The 22,508-nt window shown below is 39.3% G+C and overlaps 1 protein-coding gene across 1 annotated transcript in view; it reads left to right on the forward strand.

Annotated features, from left to right (window-relative positions):
- Nucleotides 1–1,903: 1,903 nt before the first annotated feature.
- Nucleotides 1,904–22,508, forward strand: part of LOC125885195 (DNA-binding protein SATB2-like) — a 34,105-nt gene continuing 13,500 nt past the window's right edge. The window contains exons 1-5 of the mRNA XM_049570729.1: nucleotides 1,904–1,955; nucleotides 13,120–13,356; nucleotides 15,978–16,163; nucleotides 21,669–21,795; nucleotides 22,074–22,197. Of these exons, the coding sequence (XP_049426686.1) occupies nucleotides 13,164–13,356; nucleotides 15,978–16,163; nucleotides 21,669–21,795; nucleotides 22,074–22,197 (630 nt within the window). The 5' untranslated portion in view covers nucleotides 1,904–1,955; nucleotides 13,120–13,163. The remainder of the gene's footprint in view (nucleotides 1,956–13,119; nucleotides 13,357–15,977; nucleotides 16,164–21,668; nucleotides 21,796–22,073; nucleotides 22,198–22,508) is intronic.

Raw genomic sequence — 22,508 nt, forward strand, 5'->3', positions numbered from 1 at the left:
ATAAATCAAGGAAAGCTGACCACCAGCTCTGCTGTTTGGACAGACACACTTATACACACTTAAGTGTTGGATGGTGGGAATATGTGGGATACATTCTCAGGGTACTACAGACTTTTGTCTTGCTTTTAAAAGAGTTTTAAAATAACTTTTACTCCATGTGTCTGCTTGTGAAAACAATCAAAAGTCTTTAATGCAACATTACGATCATAAAAGCGTCTTTTAGAATCAGATCAAAATAAAATTTGGGTTTATTGCCAAATAGATTTTCATATACAAGACATTTGCTTTGGTGTGTCAGTGAATAAAATCAACGTAACAAGAAAAAATAAAATAAAAACAAGCACTGCAAAAATGAAGAAACATAATGGAATACAAGAAAATGATAATTAAAATATGAAAAAAACCCACTGTAAAAATATGTTCAATTTCTGAATTAATATGAAAGCTCACTATAGTTTTTAGAAGTGCCGTTTGTGGTTAGAATCAAACAAACTTGAGGATTAAAGTGAGCTTAGTCTGAGAACTTTAAGGGTAAAAGTCAGAATTTAGAAATATGAGGTTAAGTTAGACTGAATTCAGAATTGTAAAAGAAATAAAATAAAATAAAATAAAAATTAGGCTTTAAGTGAATATTCCTAGGCACAAGTGTGGGCATAAATCTTTTGCTAAAAACTTCACTAACTTACATTTTTTTTTTTTAATTGTCCATTTTTATTGTGTCTAAACAAGTACTGTCACATACAGTTACTAAGTCTGCTGACCATTTATGAATAATGAAGTCATCTCTGTAACTAAAACAGCTTCAAACAAAAATGCTGTTATTAATACATTTTATTAATCGATTCATTCAGCCTTTATTTGTCTTTATCTACAGATTGCAAAGCTCCCCTGAGGCAAATTTGTGATATTGGGCGACATAAATAAAACTGACCAGACTAATTTATACGGGGTGCCTAAATGAGCGCAGTAAAAAGAAGCAAAACTGCAAATAATAGATAAGGAAAGCAAAATACAAAAGAATAAAGAGAGAAAAATATGTACATGCAAGAATATGGGGATATAATTTTGTATATTGAAGCTCTAAAAGTCAGTGGTGAACTCAGACTCATCATATAGGCTCAAAGGGTGGATGTTAGAGTTTCAACCAAAGTAACAAACTGTAGTGAAGAAGGACGGATTTACAAGAAATGATAGGTTTGCCTTGAATGTCCAGCTCAGGTCAAAACATTTCCCACAGCATATTTTTGTCCTTTCAGTCCTGTAGTTTGAGTTCTTTCCTACCAGTAGGGGGCAGACAATCAGCCCCTCTATGATCCATCCTGATCATTTGTAACTTTTAGATTCTGTGTGTATCTCTTCAGTGTCTATTTAAGAATTGTGACATTGTTCGCGTGATTAACTTCTGACATAAATCTCCTTTTCCCCTCTTCTTCTCCTCCTCCTGTTCTCTGCTATCATGACATCTGGGAAATAAATTATCCTTTCTAAATCTGTGATCACATTAGTCATTCACGCCTTTGTAGACTAAAGACGTAGCTCTTTTTTTGCCCGTGTTTTTCATATTTCTATTGATTTGACACTATGTTTTCTGCTGGAGAGCTTTAATGGTACAGATTATTTTATAAGACAGTAATAAATGTGACATTTTCCTTTCATTTTTATGCATGTCAGTCAGTTTCCCTCCCAAACCCCATCTCCTCCCTCCTTTCCTCCCCTCCTCCCTCACTCCCTTGCTCCCTCTACATGTGTCATTTTACTGCTCTTTACTCAGCAGGCAGCAGCAGTCTGTCCTCATCACTCCTTGTCTTTATATCTCCTTGCTCCTTCTCCCGGTGCGCTGTTTTTGTTACCAAGGGGAAACGTTGGGGAACATTCATATTCTCTCAGGCTGGATTCACTCGTTTTCACCAATGGATGGAGTTTATTTCCCAGAGAGCACGGTGACTTCTTAAAAAGTGAGTAAGCGTTTACTGAAAACTTAAAAAGTTCTTTACCTTACAACTGACTGAAAACTACAGATAGAAAACTAAACTAACTGTGATGAAATATCCTTCTCAAATAGTTAAAATGATGTAGAGATGTCTCATGATGAAGTAATGTAAGTTTCATGGGAGTATAGACTGATACATGAAATAATTTTGACAATGTAGGACAAATTTAATGTCAAGTTGCATATACAGTATATTTGTATGGAAGTAAATGTCATACTTTTAACACTGTAAAGTTACAGTTGACCTTAAACAGGTTGGTTTTATGACAGTAAAGTAAGGAAAATACAACCAAATGCAACTAACACACTTTCTGACCAAAAAAAAAGAAATTGTAGAAAAATGGCACTGTCACTTTTTATGGGACATTACTGAAACAAAATGTGTTTTCTTGTTGAAAATCCAGTTAACGATTGTGAAAATGTCTCACAAGTTGTTGCATTATCCAATATTTGATACACTCACACTTGATGTAGATGGTAAATTGATGTTACAGGTTGTCTTTGGATAGTTGTGATTTATTTTTGTCAAATTTTACTCTAAAATAAATATTGGAAATGTAGATAATTCCTTACAAAATTCAGTTTTTCTAATATTTATGTATTGACACTTTCTCCTCCTTTCACAGCCTTTACATTGCAAATCTTACAGTGTTTTGCTTTAATAAAAATACCAAAAATTTGTGTGGTTTTCACATAACTTGATTACCACTTTGGAATATAGCTGTAAAACATTTTTCAATGCATGGTGAAAGTTTAATTTTAACCTCCTCTTTACACAGCACTTGGATTGGCACAAGGAATCACTAATAATTTGAAATTAATGACATTTTACAATTAGTGTTTAAATTTTGCGGTGGAAATTTCATGCTGTCAAGGAGGAAAATGGAAATGTTTGCAAAGAAATTACTCAATATGGTACTGTATACAGCCTAGGATGTAGAAAATACAAAAAAGTTTTAAATAGGAAGAGCTGATATAAGGTAAAAATAGAATAAAATATAATTTTTATTGCCTTAATGTTTTGGAGTTGAAGCAAAATACTTTTACAGTCAATTTAAATGATTTGCTACGGCTAGTATTTGTGTATTTAATTCAAAAACACATTTAATAACTATATACAACGGCATTAAGAACAAAAAGACGTGTCCTAATTCTTAATTAAGTGTCACTGGTCATAATTTAATAGTTGAAAAGTTGTTTTAAAGTTGACAAAAACTGACTTGATTAATTCCAGCTTCAATTAGCTGTTAGCTTAAAGGTTTGTTGTCCTAGCTCCACACCACACACCAAACTCTGTTCAAAATTCATAGTAATTAATAAAGCCTTATTTAAAATATATAATAAGTGATTGTTCAGGCTGGCACACAACCAGGCAAGTATTTTATTAATATCCTTTAGTTCAGCTGACCCTTTCCACAGAGGTATAATTGATTAAACAAAGCTGCAGCTAATACAATTAGCTGTTAATAATGACTAACACAGCTAGCTAACGTTACACAGTCTTATTTAGTGTGCCATTGAGCCTTAACAATAGGACACTGTTTTGTCAGCGCCGTTTTGTCAGCACTGGCTGCCATAAATTTTTCAATAGCGGTTCATTTGGCACACCTGAATCAAACGGAACCATTATTAGCTTAATTTTATTAGCAGCAGCTGTGTTTGTCCTGCTGTGACACGTCAGGTGAGAAGCTTCTGCTCCTACAGCTGCTAATGTCCGTCATGCTGCCGTGCGGAGCGGAGGACAGTAGGGACCTCAGCAGCACTAAAAGTTCAGACTTAACGACAATTAAGTAAGTTATCACTTTTAAATATATGCCGAATTTACCAATATGTCCTGAAGTTTTAGTCAGTAGTCACAGTATGTGTATGGTTTCTAATAATGCGTAATAAACAATGAACAAATTATTATTTGAGCAGTATTTGAATGGGATTCGGCGTGTATTCATGCGAGCCCAAGAAATCTGTTGAAACTAAACTAGCTGCGTCAGCAATGACACCATTTCATAATAAAGATAATACAATTTTGAATTTTGAAACATTTTGAATATTTTATACTGTTTTACACTTTTGAATATATACTGTTGTAATATTGTTGCAGCCTGTTAACTATAAACATAATGGTAATAATGACGAATACAGGTCTCCTATGTAGGTGACTGAAATGTGCTTCTTTTAATGCACACAAGCAGTAAGAACAAAAAGGAAAGTCTAAAAATGGACTTATAATATTGACTATATTGACTGTGTGTGTGTGTGTGTGTGTGTGTGTGTGTGTGTGTTTATATGTGGGGGTGGGAGGGGCGGGTTTTCAATATGTATGTATTATTTTTGTTTGTTTTTATTCTGTGAAGCACTTTGTGCTGCATTTTTAATGTATGAAAAGTGCTATACAAATAAAGTTTGATTGATTGATTGTTTGACTTAAATAAAAGATAGTTCCCTGTCACAATGTAAAATGTGAATTTATAATTACTAAATGTAGAGCATCTGAACCAAACCTAAATGTGCCTAAATATTTAAAGCCTGAATAAGCGTGATGAAACTCAACATTTGACCCAAATGCAGCAGAAATAAGTGCTATTTGTTGTCAGTAATAACAGTAAGTATATTATGACAATATTCACCTGTTCAGAGTTCATCAGCCCGTAATCGAAGCAATTTAGCACAAGTGTTTGGAATTTTTACGGTGTCAGAAGAGGCTGATTGAGCAGTTTTGAAGGTGCACTGTGCAGTTTTCTTGTAAACAAACCAAAGTTATGTTTACGTCCAGCGTTAGTCACCAGAACTCACTGAGTGTGTACCCTTAAGATCTACAAAATGTGATGAATGATTTTTCCTCCTCATAAAAACCCTTGCTTTTTTTCGCGCATCAGGCGGACAAAACAAAGACACACAGATTTGACCTCTTGTGTGTATGCATGCTTGGGTGGTGTCCTTGAATTCTCTCAGTGGCCCCTTGAGCCCCCTTAAAAGCCACTGGAAACTCCTCAAGGGCCCCTGGAACCCTTTCAGGGTCATTTGGATCCTGCTCACACACTTACAGTATGTGTCACCAGACTCTAATAATTTCCACTGAACTAAACTATAGTAAAATTCAGCCAGTCCTACTGTAAGTGCAACCTACTCAAGGACCCTGTGAACCCTCTCAAGGGCTCTTAGGTGTCACCAGACTCCACTTTAGTATCCCTACTTAGAGAATTCACAGTTAATTTGATTACAGTGAACACCTTAAATGCTGTTAGAGGCCCTTGAAGCTCTTTTAAAGACACTCAGGAGACCCTTTAAATTGGACCCTGCCTAAATTAATCTACTACAGTATTTTTGCAGCCAGCGGAGGTTTTCTGTGTGTTTCTCCATGATTTGACAGTCAGAGGCTACCGAGTGTGACTGTACATTTGGCCTCCATGTGTGCTAGTAAAGTGTGTGCTGGGAGTGTGTGGTCTCTTGGCTATACACCCTCTGAATGTGTCGCTTGAAGTGGTTTCATGTGTGTGAACGCGCGAGTGAAAGACACTTTTCAAGCGTAACAAGGTCTTACACCCCCCCCCCCCTTTTTTTTTTTCTTTTTTTTTTTTTTACTGTATTTCACATAAAGGTATTTATATTAGCCTGGTAAAGTACTATTTTCAGTTTGGCATGAAAATAATTTGAATCTAATAAAAAAAATACATTTTTAACTTTGATACATAAGGCTCAAATGGAAGTGTAAAGTTAATGTATGATGTTGAAATTAAACAGAATAAGGATAAAAGACAGATTATTAATTATAAAATAACAAATCAATTCAACTTGAAGTCAAAAGATGCAATCACACAGTGTGCACAAGTGCATTTACTAAGCCCTTTATGACACACAAGCCTCAGTATGTTTAAGAGAAGGATATGCATTATATTTGTACAAACTTGCCTTGATGAAGTTGTAGACATACTGGAATGAAACATTAAAGTGGAAATAGACAAGTTTTTTGCTTTAACTCATCGTGACGTAAATTTTGTTTGCACAGTGTAACCCTATATGAATAATGACACAACCAGCATTTATATTGGTTGCTAAAAGTCAAGTAAAAAAGCCATTAGGTATGATCTCCCATAAAAAATAAAGACACCATTTACGGCATAAAGGAAGTGTGTCAACCATTGTGCAACCAAAACAGGAAGAAGATAGCACTTTATTTGCCCAGTAGCTATCGGCTGTTATCCCCAGTTACCAAAAAGTGTCAGTGTGATTTTTTTTTTTTTCCAAAGTAACTGTGGAAACTAGTAGTTGCTAGGCTCTGACAAAAACGGAAGTGATCTGGTTGTTTTTGTGACAGCGGCGCCAACAATAATACCACTCGGATACCTCTTGTGGGGATACAGCCACAGGCAGCAATTTCAAGGTTTAAGCCAACATGGACCATTAAAGGAACAGTGTGTAAGACTTCAGGGGATTTAGTGTCATCTAGTGGTGAGAATTGTAGATTGCAGCCAGCTGAAACTTCTAGTTAGATTTTTTTCTGTGTTTTTTGTTCAGGGGTTTTTAACTGTGAGCCAAATTATCTGCAAAGGTCTCTTTGTCTCCAAAGCAAACGGACCCCATGATTAAAAGCAGTAAAAACACTGAATAAAGCAGTTTCATGTTTATAAATCAGTGTTTCTTTGACGCTGTTTGGCATGTAGAGACAAGTAGCTTAGCTACACATGCCAGTGTGTGCTCACCTTTTTATGTGATAACTTAATGATCCAGATCATCCAGGAGGTTTTTACCGTAAGCTGAATTATTCACCAAGGTCTCCTCCTATCCAGAGCAAACAGACCTGATAACTTAAACTGGTAAAAACACTGAATGAAGCAGTTTCATGTTACAAATCAGTGTTTTTCTACATGGCGATGAAACATGGCGATCTCCATAAACAAAGACCCACTCCCTATGTAGATATAAATGGCTCAAACACGAGGATTCTTACTCTCAGGTGATCATATACTAAGAAAATACTCTTATAGTATTATGTTGTATTAATTTTCTGCCAGTTTATCCCCCTAAATCGCACACTGGATGTTTAATGGTTGAAAGCTGCAAAGGATCAAGACCTTTGACAGTTTACAACACCTGCGTTAAAGACAATGGGACAGACACTCATTCATTTGAGAGCAAAAACATTTTTGGGACGTGCCTCAACAGCTTGAAATAAAAATATTCACCAAGTTTGATGATGCTGGACAAACTGTCAATAATTTATGGCCAAATTTTTTATTATGCTAAGTGATTTTAAAAAGTTTATACATGAGATGCAACATTTTTGTGTGCATTTTGGGCCCTAAAAACTCCTTGCTTTCTTTGTCTATATGTTTAGTATAATTGTGCTGCTGTATTGTGCTGAAATGAGCAAAGTAAACACATTATATAAAGTTAAAAATGGTAAAGCTCGAAACCCAATGTGCTGCAACAGAGAGACAAACTGTCCCAATACTGAAGAGCCTCACAAAGTGAAGTCACACCGTGTTGTTCTATTACAGTATGTGCTGTTTGTGTGCCTGGTTTCACTGACTGTACATACTCTGTGCTCTGTGAGTTTCTTTCAAACACCACAACCATCTTTTTTCCCCTCCGCATTTTATGTCTACTCATTAATGACTTAAACTGGTTAGAGGAGAAAATATGAAGACGGGAAGGGGGCTGATTATCATCAATTGCCTCAAATATTTGAAAAATGTGTTTATTAAAAGCAGGCCAAGCACAAACTGGAGGAGAGAGAGCAGCTTATGTTTTAAAAGTTGACATGCAGCCTAAAATTCGTACGCTTTTCTTGCATTCCTGTTTCGGTTGCTTGTGATGTGATACAGTATGTGAGGTGTCTGATCTAGACGGAACCTGTGTCGTGTTAAAATAATTATGAAAAAGTGTATTTTAATCAGCATTGTGTCATTGTTAGGTGTGTGTCCATTTGAGAAAATTACTGAGACGGAAATAAAGCCCTTAATTATTTAACTCCCTGGAGTGAAAATGAATCCCACCAGGGGAAAACAGATTTCCTAGGGGGGTAATATTCAGATGTTTTTTGGTTTTGGTGGCCTGGAGAATGCTTAGCGATCATTAAATGTGATTTATGATAATAGAATTGATGGGTAAATTAGCAGAGGCAGCGTGGGAGGGACAGCTGCACCCAGAGGGACAGGGATCAGCAGCAGGATCGACAGTGGTGGTCTTTTCGTAATAAAGACTGCTTTTAATTGTATATTGTTGCAAAGCATTAGACGTGGTGTCTGTAAAGCCGCCATGTCTGAAGGAATGTTTTGAATTTGATTGTTGTCAATGAGCAAACCAGGTCAGAGGTGAATTTCTGCCTTAACAGTTCTGGTGTAGCACAGTGAACCATGAAGAGTGAGGAAAACAGTAAGCTCTTAATTCAAGTGATGGCATTTCTTTTCAGTAGTAGGTGTTCATCAGTATGTTCTTGGTGTGAGCAACACGTGACATTTCTTTGTCAAAACCTTTTAAGTGACAGCATGTACAGCACACGTGTTGTCTACTGGCTTCCTTGTTCTTCTCATCTTTCTTTATCTGATTTACGGTGTGGTGTGGAAGGAGATGGAAGAGGAAGTAATTGGGTCGGGGTACTCCTGTGGTGCCCCCAAGGAGGGGCAGGCAGGGGGCCCTGGCCACCCTGATACAATTGCAGGCTCCCCCTCCAGCCCTGCTTGGTGGAAATAATTAGAGGCAAATAATACTCCTTAAGAAGCTGAGGCGTGCTCATTCTTTTAAACAAAGGTAGTTGTATCTTGTTAAACTAGACACCCTAAGGCATCCATTGGTACCAACCATGTTGTTTTACCTTGTTGGGAAAGGGGGCTAAATAACGCTTTAAATTTAAGCTAAATTTTCACGAAGGAACAACTGACATGGCCATTTTCAAAGGGGTCCCTTGAAATCTCACCTCAAGACATCTGAATGAAAATGGGTTCAATGGGTACCCATGAGTCTCCCTAAACTTGAGAGGGCTTGCTCCCAGTAAATGTCTCGTTCCTTACAATCCATTTACTCCTAAAAATTAAAGCTGTATATTTGTCTTTTGAGTCAGAATTGGAAATTGTTCTTTGGTTCAATGGGTGTGTTTTATGCCACTGAAACCAGAGTCTGTCGCTGAGCAGCGGCTCTCACTCATGCTTCAGCTCAAGGGGTGTGAGGTCATGAACGACTTGTTCCTTGGCTCAGGGGGTGCACGCTGAATTTAAAATAATAGAGCATCTTGAGCAGCAGCTTTTGGAAGGTAACCTGGCTCTTATGCACAACTGGATACAGTTGCAGGATTTTGGACTCACTTCCACTTGTGAATCAAGTTAACTTGTTTCTCTTCAAGAGTTGTTCAAAACAAATGATTCATTCACAAATCTAACATCACTAGCAGCTTCCTCATGCTCCCAGTGTTTGTGCTAAGCTAGGCTGAACACATCCCAACCCCCTGTGCAAATGAGCAACCTATCCTCAAACAACGTTTTGTATGACAACTCAGTGCACCACAAATGACGTTAGGTCCTTAATGTTAAGGTACATAATTAACATAAAGTTATGGAGGTGAGGTATGGGCAGGTAAAGTTACTCTTCTTAGGTTTAGGGAAAAGAAACATGCTGACGATGTACCTTAACTCAGAGTTCACACAGTTCCAAACACTGGTCTCATGGTGAAAGTCCTGTGTTTTATGACCCAGCCACCACTCCAGTCTTTCTCCTACCTGGACTGCTCTGGACCACTTCCAGCCTTTCACGGCCTTCCAAAATACATGGGTCTTGCAAGAATAACTGGCTCATGATTCATTCGTACATATCCCATTACTTGGGATATGTACAGACACATTGAGAAAAAGAGATAAAGAGAATATATGAACTCAAAATCTGTCAACTCGTGAGTTTTTAAGAGGTTGTCTGAAAAATTATGACAGATATATCAGACACAGATACCAGATACCAGTTGATTTTAATGAATCAATGAGTCTGGAGCACATTTTGAAATACATTTATTTCAGTCATATAATGCCTCAGCTAAATGCAGTAAAGAGAAACAGATTGCAATGGGTGTTCTGGGGGAGGGCGCTTGAGCTCCATACTGTGTGATTTTAATTTTATTTTTTTTGTCTTGTTTGTGTTGGACGGGCTTTTTTAACAGCAGCTATTAATTTTGCATGTGCGTTTTATTATAATCATGTGTCGCTTTGGGGTTCAGATTCATGTGTCGCTGCCGGCTTTACAGTCATACCAGTGGAAAACCACACAGTGTGAGGAAAAACACAAAGCAGAGAGAGCAGGCAGCTCTCCCAAAGACACTGTGCAGAGTTTGTGTAGCTAGGCATGATGCTGCAGGTTTGGGTATGCTGACATGTTCTGAGGCTTTGCTGACTATTAGATGTTTTTAAATTAGACAGTGAACTGATGCATAGGCACCTTTTTCTTCATTTTAATATCACATGGAGACCTGAGATAACATTTGAGTTGATAGTGTTCACTTTTTAAGTATTGGGCTTATGAGCTTTAACAGATTACAATATATGTGTGCTGTGTGTAGAATAAGAAACTGATGAGGTATATTTTTTTTACATTTAAGCATCTATAAATCCATATCTTGATGTGTCTTTGTGTCTTCTTGCGTTGTAAGCCAAGTGATCTCATGTAACAACATCATCTTTGAGAGAAATAGTTTGACATAATGGGAAATGTGTTTATTTGCTCTCTTGCAAAGACTCAAGAGAAGATAAGTACCACTCTCATATCCACGCGTTAAATATGAAGCCAGGAGGTGTTTGACTTAGCATAAACACTGGACACAAGGGAAAACAAAATTCTCGTGCCTTGTGTCCAGACAGGCCCCAAGAAAGATCTATTCAGTCCGATTACATTTCGGAAGTCTGGAACTTTATGCCCGCTGAGTTGAACTTTTCAGCCTCATGTATCACTGAGCAACTTTCACAGGAAAAGGGTCCTGCGACCAACACTGTATCCAGTTCTCTTTATACATCTATGTGTCAGCATGCCAGGTGTAATAAGTCCAACACATTCTTAGGCTGCGTTCTGAGGGCTCGGAGGTTTCTGAGGACCTGGCATGAAAAGCCCGGAAAAGCCCCTACTTCCGGAAAAAGTCGTTCATCACCGCACACCGGACCTTGGACATAAACAACCACAGCTGTACAAGGCTATCTTTGCTCTAGCCCAATGGAGCTGGGCTGATGTTGTTAGCCCTTTTGGCTAAATGAAGAGGTCAAAGACGTTTTGCTAATGTATGGTGTTGGCAATGTTACTAATTCTGCATATGGAATGTTCAAATTACGTGTAGCAGTGGAGAATTTGCTTGAAGACGTCTTTGAGATGCATTTTTTTTTACCTAAGAAAAAATATATGACTTGCCGGTTGCGAAGGGGGCCACCATTGCTGTAATGTCATGCCACGTCAACTCGGGGTCCTTGGGTTGCTACACTTCCGCACCACGTTCCAAGCGAAAATTCTGCTCTGACCACGTGTTCAAAGCACTTTTCCCCCTGAGTTAATGGTCAGGGCCTCGGAAACCCTGACCGTATGAACGCTGCTTTACCCCGACCTCGTCACATATTGACGTTTGGTCAAGGACTTGCCACGCCCACATATGACATGCAAGATACCCTGGGTGTGTTGGTTGTTGATGTTCTGGGACGCCATGTCAAGTTCTGCCTGTTAAATGCATTGTCCGTTTTCACAGGAAATTTAACGTTTGCATACAGTCTCTTTCAAAATAAAGGCACTACATCGGTACAACACTGCAAATTGACCTTTTTTTTTTTTTTTTTCTTCAACAACACATGCATGTGATTACATTTTGTCAACACTCGCACATGGTTGGGTTTTCCCCTGACACTGCTAGGCACAATTAAAGAATAATAGCGGACAGCCATGTATCACGCTCATGTGAAAGGACAGCGTTTTTTTGTTGGTGTCTGACACCGGAAGTCACCGACCAAGCGGCGGTTTTCGTCGACGTTGGAGTGAGACCGGGTTGACAACACTTGCACTCAAGTCAATACATTTCCAACTTATGTGTTCAGTTCAGCGTTCAGAAAAAATATGAGCACATTCAATGAACTCTTCAAGGGCGTTCATGCACAACACAGATGATGTCACACTGTCATGTCCTTTGTCATATCCTGTCATGTCATGTCTCTTTATCTCATTTCTGCTTATACAGCAGAAAACACAAGGTTTAATTCATATCTATTGTACTTCAAGGTAATCTACTCACCTTAAGTCATCATGGTCGCTCCAGATTATTTCATTGCTGTATATATTGAAGCCACATAGATAAACATGTTCATGAAAGAAAAAGACTCTTAAAACTACAATAATATATTCAGGATTTAACTTACATAGTAAATATAGAGGCAACTTGCTAAAAATGATGTTAACACCACCTATATGTTTAAAAAAAGAAGAAAAATAAAAATTGTAGCACCCAATTCTATGTGTGCTTTATGGCTGTATCCTTACCAGAAGTATACAGGCTGCATTGTCATAGTTGTCTTTCATTATAACGTGTCGTTTACTTCAAAGTGTCTGAACAGAGAATAATATACTCGTCTGTATTTAGTCTGAGTGAATGCCACTTGTTGACCTGTGATTTGTCCCAGATGCCTCTGACTCCGTGTCTGTTGTGGTCGTTGCTGCCTCTCTTGTATGTGAATAACAAAGAAATGTGTTCACTGTTTTGCCCGGGGAGGAACCGAACAAAACGACCACTTGTTGATGAAACAGTCTGTAATGACTCTCCACTGTCAACACTGGCAGAATATGAAAGATGATATACTTGATATACAGTGTGTAGGTGCACGAGGACCATTTCAGCCTGCTTTGGTTTTCTGTTGGGAGAGAGTCACTGATATAATAACTGCATAGTCATCATCCTTTCTAACGAAAACCTTAAAAAATATGATCATCTGTTTTCAGTGATATACAAGGCACTGTTTCCTTTTATGTAGGCTCAGTCAAACGATCATATCCATGCTTTAATGAGGATGTGACATCAAAAACATAACTGTGGAGTGAAGCCAAAGCTTTTGAAAAATGACGTATGATTGTTTTCACATCAAAAGTGTCCATAGCTTGATGTATTTCTTCTTTCTTGTGTTTCCTCCTAGCTTCACACTCTGTGCTGGGTGCTCCTGCTGCAGTTCTCAGGGGCATGGAGCAGCGTGGAGGTGCAGGCGGGGGAACGGAGAGCCCCAGCCTTCGAGACAGCGCCAGCCCAGAGGAGAGAGGGGAGAGCCCCGCTTCTAGTGGCCCCCCGCCGTGCAAGTCGAACCGCCTGGAGGTCAACGGCAGCCCAGCAGCTCCAAGGATCAGACAGAACGGCACGCCGCTGAGACCATTAGGAGGTGGGGTGTTAACACAGACACGCACATGCTTACTTGAAGGTTACATTAGGTATTTTTCGACCTTATGATTTTGTGTCTAAGTTACTAATGGGAACAAACATTTCCGAAGTTGGTCCAGTACTAAGCGAGACTGCTGCGGCAAAACAGGCAGCTAAAAATACCCTTACCCTTACACCTACCCTTAAAATGCAAGACACTTTTAGTATTAGAAGTATTAGTCTATTTGAAGTGAAGCTCCTAACAGCATGTGTTTGTCTATATTAATGAGTACATTACACATGCAATTGTAGGTGGTCTAACTCACACAATGGTACATGAAGAAAATAATGTAATTATCAAACAAAAAACTTTAGCTCGACACCTAAAAAAATGCACTACATTCACCTTACACATGCTTCAAGTAACTGATCATGTACTGCAAAAACACTAATAGTAAAGAGAGCAAAAGAAATGGTAAAGTTAGCAAAAGTGCACAAAAAACATTGCTTTACATGGAAAAGTGTGTAAAATCGACATGGAAATACATTAACAGCACTTCAGGAATTATGGTAAAAATAGGAGTGTCAGCCACTTCTAAATACGTCTCCCCTTTTTACGTGGTTTTACAGTCATAAAGCGCTGCTCCGAATTTAGCACAACACAATTACAAGCAATCTACCAGAGATACAGGCTGAATGTAGGTTTCACCAGTGTGTGAAAGGAACCGGAATGCGTCAAGGCCTTCCTTTCACACTTTGTCGTAGAAGCCTCTTCAGTCTGCTTTTCATTCATTTGTTTCTGTCCCACTTGATCATAAAGTAAAGGCACGTGGCCGATTGTTTATAAGCACAATAGAAACAAATGCAAAAAAGAAGAAACTCATGCAGTTAGGAAACTGACGTGTTGTCATATAAACTTAAACAAGATAAACACAGTTTTCTACAGCCTCAGCACTGTTGTAAATGTCTGACTGGCCACAACATCTAAGGTTAGTATGTAAGCAATTCATAAACTGATCACATGCAACATCATCCAAAGGTTTTTATAATCTTAATTGAAATCAGTGGACCAACAGTATTTCCTTATCCCACAAATTCAATATTCCAATCATTCTAATCACAATAAAACATATAATTATCTAAATTCAATTATATGATATTCATGTGTTTGTTTTTATGTTCCTCACATTAAAGATGTACTATGCAGGATTTTCTTAAAATCTAGTGTATCTAGGGTTGGCTTTTTACTTTAATTTTTGCTGGTTAATATGTTTGCAAAAGCTTTAAACAATTTTGCCCTCGTCTGCGTGATTGTGATGTGCTAAAGTGTTAGCTTGAGGATGCTAAAAGTGTTAGCACAGGGCACCAAAGTAAAGTTTGTTAAGGACATGTGGATGATGGTGGTTTCTATTGTCTGTGGGTGGGTCGGCCACACACACACACACACACACACACACACACACACACTTTCTCTGTTGGTATTGCAGGGCAGCATGTACATTCTAAAATACCGAACACAGAAAACACTCACGCACAAATGCCCATTATTCTCTCATGCAGTTGAAAACATCATCATGCATCATCACACAAACATTGTAAAAGTACACACACACACACACACACATACACACAGAGATATTCGGCTGGGTTGCCTCCCTCCACCCTTCCACTGAGTGGCTGGCTTATTGGCGGATAGCGTGCCTGGTGCTGCTGTGGTTTGGCTCCAGCTGATGTGTCGCTGCCTCGTCAGGAGGAGGATTGATAGCTTGTTAATTAGCAGTTCCTGTGGGACCGAGCAATGGACTGGATGGGTGTGAATAGTTCCAGGAGGAGCTCTCGAGACTTGCCCAATAACGCGTCCAGACCAACGCACAGGAATCGGTTTCACTGCTGGAGTTATGGCATCGCTAAATGATATAGATGTTCCGTCCAGCAGTGCTTTAAGAGCGGTTCTGGAAACAAGTCTTATTCCTTGTGGCTGTTAATGTGTGGTGCAAACACAAATACAGTTGTACAGTATTACACTGACTTATATTCACACTGGCAGCTGCCCAGTTTAACCAGAGTCTTCCAATGAAACCACCAAGCTGCTATACAGCTACACTGACACACTACGTCACCGAACAGAAAGAAATTTGTTGCTGTCAGCTTTGGTTAATGTCGGAATCCTTTCACACAGGAACTACGCCCATTTTCAAAATTCATACATGTTATTCCTATGCTCTAAGACAGCCCAAAAATATTAGTAAACATGGAACAAATGTGTCCCAAATCCAAAAGCAAGAGTGCTAAAACTCCAAATTTGTTTGTCATTAAGTATATGTCACATCGATGATGACGCAAGTGTACTCGGTGATGGAACAGCATTAGTAATCTGAAAATCTGAAAGCAGAAGCCATGTTGAACTTTGAGGGTTTTTCTGTGGCACATGAAGTTTGCACCTAGGAATGCTGTCTTCAGTTTATCTAAAACTGTGCGAAGTTTGGTTTGGAGGGGAAAAAAAAGAAAAAAAGAGAAACAAATGTATGGAGAATATGGATCTGTAAAAACATCCACTTCCTGGAAAGAAGAGAGACTAAGCATATTCACAGGAAGCTGGTCTCATTAGGGTTTAACCCTCTCCTATAACTCTGTCTCTGCCAGGTCTGATGATCCCAGTCTACTGTGTGGTGGAGCACGCAGACGTAGGCGTAGCCGGTGACTATGAGGGGCACGGCGACCGTCACGCTGAATTTGTGTTGGTTCATAAGGATGTCCTCTTCACGCAGCTGGTGGAGACGGCACTGGTCGCCCTGGGATACTCACACAGCTCAGCTGTACAGGCAAGTGGTAAGTAGAGTCTGAGTGTGTGTGTGCAGGTGCATGTTCAAATCAAAACCACCCCTGATAACTTTCTCACTAAATAAAAGTGGATAAATATTAATATGAATCATTGATATAATCAGATGTCAGATTAACTAGTCAAGTTGATCAGAGATTCCTCTGCTTTTCTGATTTTAACCATTGCATCCGAGGGAACTGTCCCCAAAGCTCAGCCAAATTCTGTCACACACATAAATGAGACTGTGTGTAAGGCATCCTGTGATCACCGCACCCCACATGACTGAAGGGGTCATCTGATCTGAGAAAACAGAACGCTTCAGTCCTAAAATTATGCATCTTTTACTGTGTATTTCCTTCTGGATTCAGAGGTTTAAATACAGCTTATCCCTGCACGATAAAGTCTCATGTTTCAGCCATACAGCAAAAGAATGCACTGTACTTATGTTGACGCGCACTATAATTTCACCTCATATTCTAGAAATCCTATTTGGAAATGACAGACGTCCTGTGACAATGAATATCAGTCAAACTACAACCCCGTCTGACAGTTTAAATGTGACAATTACGTATTTTTAAAACATCAAAACAGCTAGCGAACATGTTTCTTTTCATTATTATACAGGACAGGAATACAAGTAACATTAAAGTGTTCAAGTTAAAGTGATCTGGCTCAGTTCTATAGCACGTAACAAACAAAAATCACATTATAATACAAAATAAAAACAGAAACAAGACAACAACTAAACATAAACAGCTACACAGACATTTACTTTAACCAATATATAGATATCATGACATCCACCCATAATCGTATTCAGATTCGTCAGTTAGGACTTGGTGTTACAATCCCTGGAGTTTCAGCGTGCTTCAGGCCAGAGCATTGGTGTTTTGGCCGTGACTACCCAGCAGAGCCATCCCCCGAATCTTGAAGTTGTCGCACTACGTGACTGACCAGCGACAGAGGGTCACACACGACAAGATCTTTCACCAGGAGGAATCCCTGATGAGTATGTCGTGATGCGTGGGTCCAAACGCAACCCAGGTTGGGGGGTGCTTACCAGAAAAATATCAAAGTGACAAAGCATCCTTTCTGTTAGTTATTAAGCTAATAACTTGCAGAAACATTGCGTGCAATAGTTCCCCTTCTCTTCCCCTCTCTCTGTCATTTTCTCTCTCTTCTTCACAAACATACACACATACATTGGAAAGCACTGCAGCACCACTCGTCTCTGATGTCAACGTGTGTCTTGTGCTGTCATTTGCTGTAGCTCACCAACAAGGTTCCCAACAGATCCAGATTGTTAGCATGCCAAATATCTTGGAAACATCATGCATTGGCGATCCTCTGTCGTGTAGTGAACAAGCTAGGTAGCAACAGCACGGTGCTTCAGTGTATCTTTGGGTGGTCGCCACCTTAAACCTCATGTTCTGTTTCCTCAAACCCTGTGGTTACGAACATTTTTACAGTGGACTACCTCAGTATCTACATGGATCTTAGAATGAGTTTCATCTTTCCCTGACAGATACAGCTATCCCATCAGGCTGTAATTCTCCATGTTTGTTATGGCACGCCAAGTTTTCAAAGATCAAATCAAATCTCGGTGTTTTACCCGCCTGCCTATCCTGTGTCACTCATAAATACGTCACGATACTGAAGCTAAGTACTCTCAAATGCTATTTCATATCAACTTTAAGGCCATCTTTGAAGGCTTATTAGCTTGATTGGCAGCCAGGGTGGTTCCCACTTCTGCTCAGCTCCACCCAGGCCTCCTCAGCTTTGACAAAATTTGAATTTCTTGGCACCCAGACGAGGGCGAGCAGTTAACCCAAATCCAAGCGTCAGTGATGTCACATCGCTGTTTTCCTGCAGATCATCACTATTGACCCTACAAATTAAAAAATATTTTCACCCTCATCTGTTGACAAAATTTCATCAGCCTCTGCCTCTTGACGTCACATCTGGGAAACGCAGGGATCAGAACTTTTCCATTATTGCATGTTAATGGGAAACATCTCATGGTGCAGTCTTTCTGTGGTAATTGATGAGAAATTAATTATTTCCAGCGGCGGTTTAATAGCTGGAGTCCAGATGGGTGGGGTTTGCCACATGGGTACAATGAGTTCTGAGATGTTTAGACGATCACAGTGAAGGTATTTTCCATGCAGGTATTTTCAAGATAAATCTGTCTGCTTTCTCTGACACTTTATCTCCTTGCCCACCTGGCAGCACAAAGGTTAAACCAAACACTAAATCTGCATCTGCGCGCCTCAGACCAGCACCAAAACTTTTTCTCATCATTCTGAGATCAAAACAAGAAGGCAGACAACATCCAGTCAACCATAAAACAACAGCTCACACACAGACACAGAGCGGGGCAGTTTGACATTCCTGGTGTGTCCCGTAAACACAGGGCACTCTAACCAAGTGGCCGACGCCCTGCGACCCCCCTCGCCTCTCCCACATGGCTACGTTTTGTTCTGAGAAATAAGCCTTTTCTTTTCAAATAAATAATTTTTGGCTGGAGTCATGCATTTTTCCCCCAGTGTGGTCACAACCAAAATTATACAGAGTCTCTTCTATTTTCTTCTGCCATTGAAATGCATCTTGCATAACTTTGGCTGGATGAGTATTTTTAAACTCTTAACTGGCACAGGGGTTTTTTCTTTAATTAACTTGCACGTTATGGCTAATTAAAAAGAGGCTATTTCTTATTTAGGGTATATGGTTACTGCTCTGGATTTAACATGGGCTTAGGTGAATTGCTGAGCAAAGAAATCAAACTAAATTTAACCTAAGGGAAAGTTTTGGAAAGCATTCACTGATATTACTCACTTAGAAATCGTTTACCGTATTTTAAGGCTTGTAAACCACAAGAGGTTCCCGGAAACAACGCAAACCTATTTTTAAGAGGCAAACAACACAATATATCTCAACCAAATGATTTTAAACAAGTTTAAAATAGAGTTTTATAGTATCTGAAGTTTATCAATAGTTTCAGTCATTACTTGCTCTGTCTGTAACTCTCACGAGGGCAGGTTGCTCCAAAGCACAGTACAAGGCAGAGTGAAGCTGTTTTATTCATGCTCAGCCACAATGTTCTTTTTGTTCTTTCATTTTTGAAGATATAAAATCTAATTTCTCCACATCAAACATCTAAAAACCCTTTTTTCATAGATTTAAGTTAAAGATCTCAGACTTTTTTATGCACAGAAAAAACTTATTCCTCTCAAATTCTGGTCGCAAATTTGTTAAAATCTGTGTTAGTGAGCACTTTTCCCTTTCCAAGATAATCCATCCACAGACAGGTGTGACATATCAAGATGCTAAATAAACAGCAACATGACTACACAGTTTCACAGCCGCAGGCCACGTCTTCAGCAGCGTTATCTGAGAACAGCCATCTGAACAGCTGATGCAATAATTGGTTTGCACAACCAAAGAGTTTCTGCACAATCCATCAGACTCCGTCTCAAGGAAGCTCATCTTCTTGATCTTCTTGTTGTCTTTACCAGGGTGTTGACCTGACAGCAGTTTGTCCTCGTAACCAACTTGTGTGTGCAAATGCTCACCATCGATGGCGTCTGGCACTCTGGAAAAGTGTGCCCTTCACAGATGAATCCTAGTTTACACTGTGCCGGGCAGATGGCAGTCGGGATGTATGGCATCGTGTGGGCGAGTGGTTTGCTCATGCCAACATTGTGAACAGAGTGGCGGTGGGGTTATGATATAGATTGTCCAAAGCTACAGACAACAAACACAGGGGTTTTTTTGTTGACCCAAACTAACTTTTTTAAAGATAAAACTGCATGTCAGAACTGCCTTTGTGACCAGCTGATGCACAGCATCTTGATATACCACACCTGTCAAATGGATGGATTAATTGGAAAAGGTGCTCACTAATACAGATTTTAGCAAATTTGTGACCAAATTTAAAGAGAAAAAAGTCTTTGGGTGATGAACAAAAAGTCTAAACCTGTGAAAAATTGGAGCAAATGTTTTGAATAATCGAGAAATCTGTAACTTTAATCAAGGACACAGTCCCTGTCATTTGGTTGCTGTTGCCTATCAGTAGCGTCATCCTTTTTGAGTATACGTCAGGGTTGTGGTTATCTGCCAGAAGCTGTCGTAAATTGACTTATTATCCAATTTTGAGCCACATTTTTACAATATGAGTTTTAAAACTTTGTTGTTTTCAACTACATATTTTAATCTAATGAAGGATTTTAGTCATCTGACATTAGGATCTGAAGAAAAAAGCTGAGCAAATATTAGCGGCAGCTCTGCTCCAGTCCCTGCCGTGACAGTGTTGAAGAAACACTGATTTTTCATGTGAAACTGTTTTATTCAGTGTTTAAATCACCTTGTCCATTTCTTCTGGAGACCTCTGCAGATAATTCGGTTCCTGCTAAAAACCTCTCTAACAATGAACACTGCAGGAATCCTAACAGAAAACCGACTGCAATCCTTGCTCTGCCTTTTGTTGTGGTTTGAATTGAGAGATTCCAAGCGGCAAAAAAATACATTTTATCTTTAATTTCATACATTACTTGAGTATCTGGCATTTGACCATCATATCAGCAGATACTGATATATTTGTGATAAACTAAAATCAGCTGTGTAATATTGGCTATTTCGGTGTATCGTTTGGACTCTAGAGATAAGTGTGGGTTGATTGGTAAAATGAGATTTACCTGTTTGATCCTAAAGTATTTATCTGCAATGATAACATCACTTTTTAGTTCTGTCATCTGACATATTTTTGGGCCAGGAAGAGATTTAAAATGTTAAAGCGGGTCTGCAGATTCATATCAGTAACCCACTGATGACATGTCAAAGTATTCATCATGTCTAAAGCAAAGTCAGCTGCAGGCCACGTAATAACTGCCAGTTATGAGAGGAAATACTGTGCTGTCAGACAGGAGAACAGTGACCTCACAGTGTTTATTCAGTGCATCAACATCTCATTCACAGCCTGCTGCAGTCTTTAATGTTGAGCTGATTTTACTCTTTTCCTCTGATTAATCAACTGTGGAGTCCCAAGAGAACAGCCTTTGTTCTTATGCCCCTATCACCACCATCCTCATGCAGTGAAGACCCACACACTCACACACACACACACACACACACACACACACACACACACACACACACACACACACACACACTGGTGTGATTGAGGCTGGCAGGCCAAGGCCAGGCAGGGTCTGTGTTTGATTTAGCAGATCCTAACGCGATTAGGCCTGTTTAGATTTGCACTTCCAGTCACGGTTGTTGGAAGGCCAGGAGAATGTTCAACCCAGGATGATGCTCCACGTCTCACACACACACACATGCACACACACACAACACAAGCAGGTTAGGTTTACACTGATAAGAAAACAAAGGAACATGAAAACTAGATTTCAAACAGCTGGGAGAAGATTCTTGTTTTAAATCCAGACTTTCAAACAGACAATGAACACATGCTTTAATTATGTATTTGTTGTCCTTTGTGTGTTTGTGTCCTCCAGGTATCATCAAAGTGGGCCGGTGGAAGCCGATGCCTATCCACTACCTGACAGACGCTCCGGAGGCAACAGTGGCTGACATGCTGCTGGACGTTTACCACATGGTCACGCTGCGGATTCTTCTGCACAGGTCAGCATGTGATGGGTGTTTATTAGGTTTATTTAAATTTATTAGGTTCAAATTATACGAGATTGTGAAATAATGTATGTTAAAGGAGTAAAAGACAAAAAAAAAAAAAATAAGAGCAGCAAACAATGGTGAAAACTGTTGACTGTTTTGAGATGAAAAGCTAAATATACAGTATTTTAATAATTATCACAGGTTGATTTGACCAGTGTGACAGCATCTGGTTTAAGTGAATGCAAGTTCCATTCAGTGTACAATAAAAAGGCATTTCACATGTGCAGCTTTGCACGGCTTGAAGAGCTGCCATCAGAGCAGTGGACCCATGCCACAGTGAGGAACGCCCTCAAAGAACTGCTCAGAGAGACCAACCAGAGCGCGCTGGCCAAGGAGTGTCCTCTCTCGCAGGTACGTTTTTAACTGCACCACAGCTACAGTAAATAAAAGCTCCACTTCATACATGCTAATAATTAGTCCTTATTATCAAATGGTCATGATGTTTTGCCCAAACTGGTATGATTCTTCTCCAGGCTAAAATAGAGAAGGTGTTGTTCAGAGATGTTTGCGTGTGTGTTTGTTTTATACTTGGACAAACATGTTTGTCCAATAGAAGGCAGTCTCACTTTGAGCAAACAAAGAAGAAATCAGGATATCAATTTGACAAACCAACACACTCCACTACATCCATGAAACAAATGTAAAAGAATTTGGATGGGACA

The sequence above is a fragment of the Epinephelus fuscoguttatus genome, linkage group LG24 (assembly GCF_011397635.1).
Source record: "Epinephelus fuscoguttatus linkage group LG24, E.fuscoguttatus.final_Chr_v1".
Lineage (NCBI taxonomy): Eukaryota > Metazoa > Chordata > Actinopteri > Perciformes > Serranidae > Epinephelus > Epinephelus fuscoguttatus.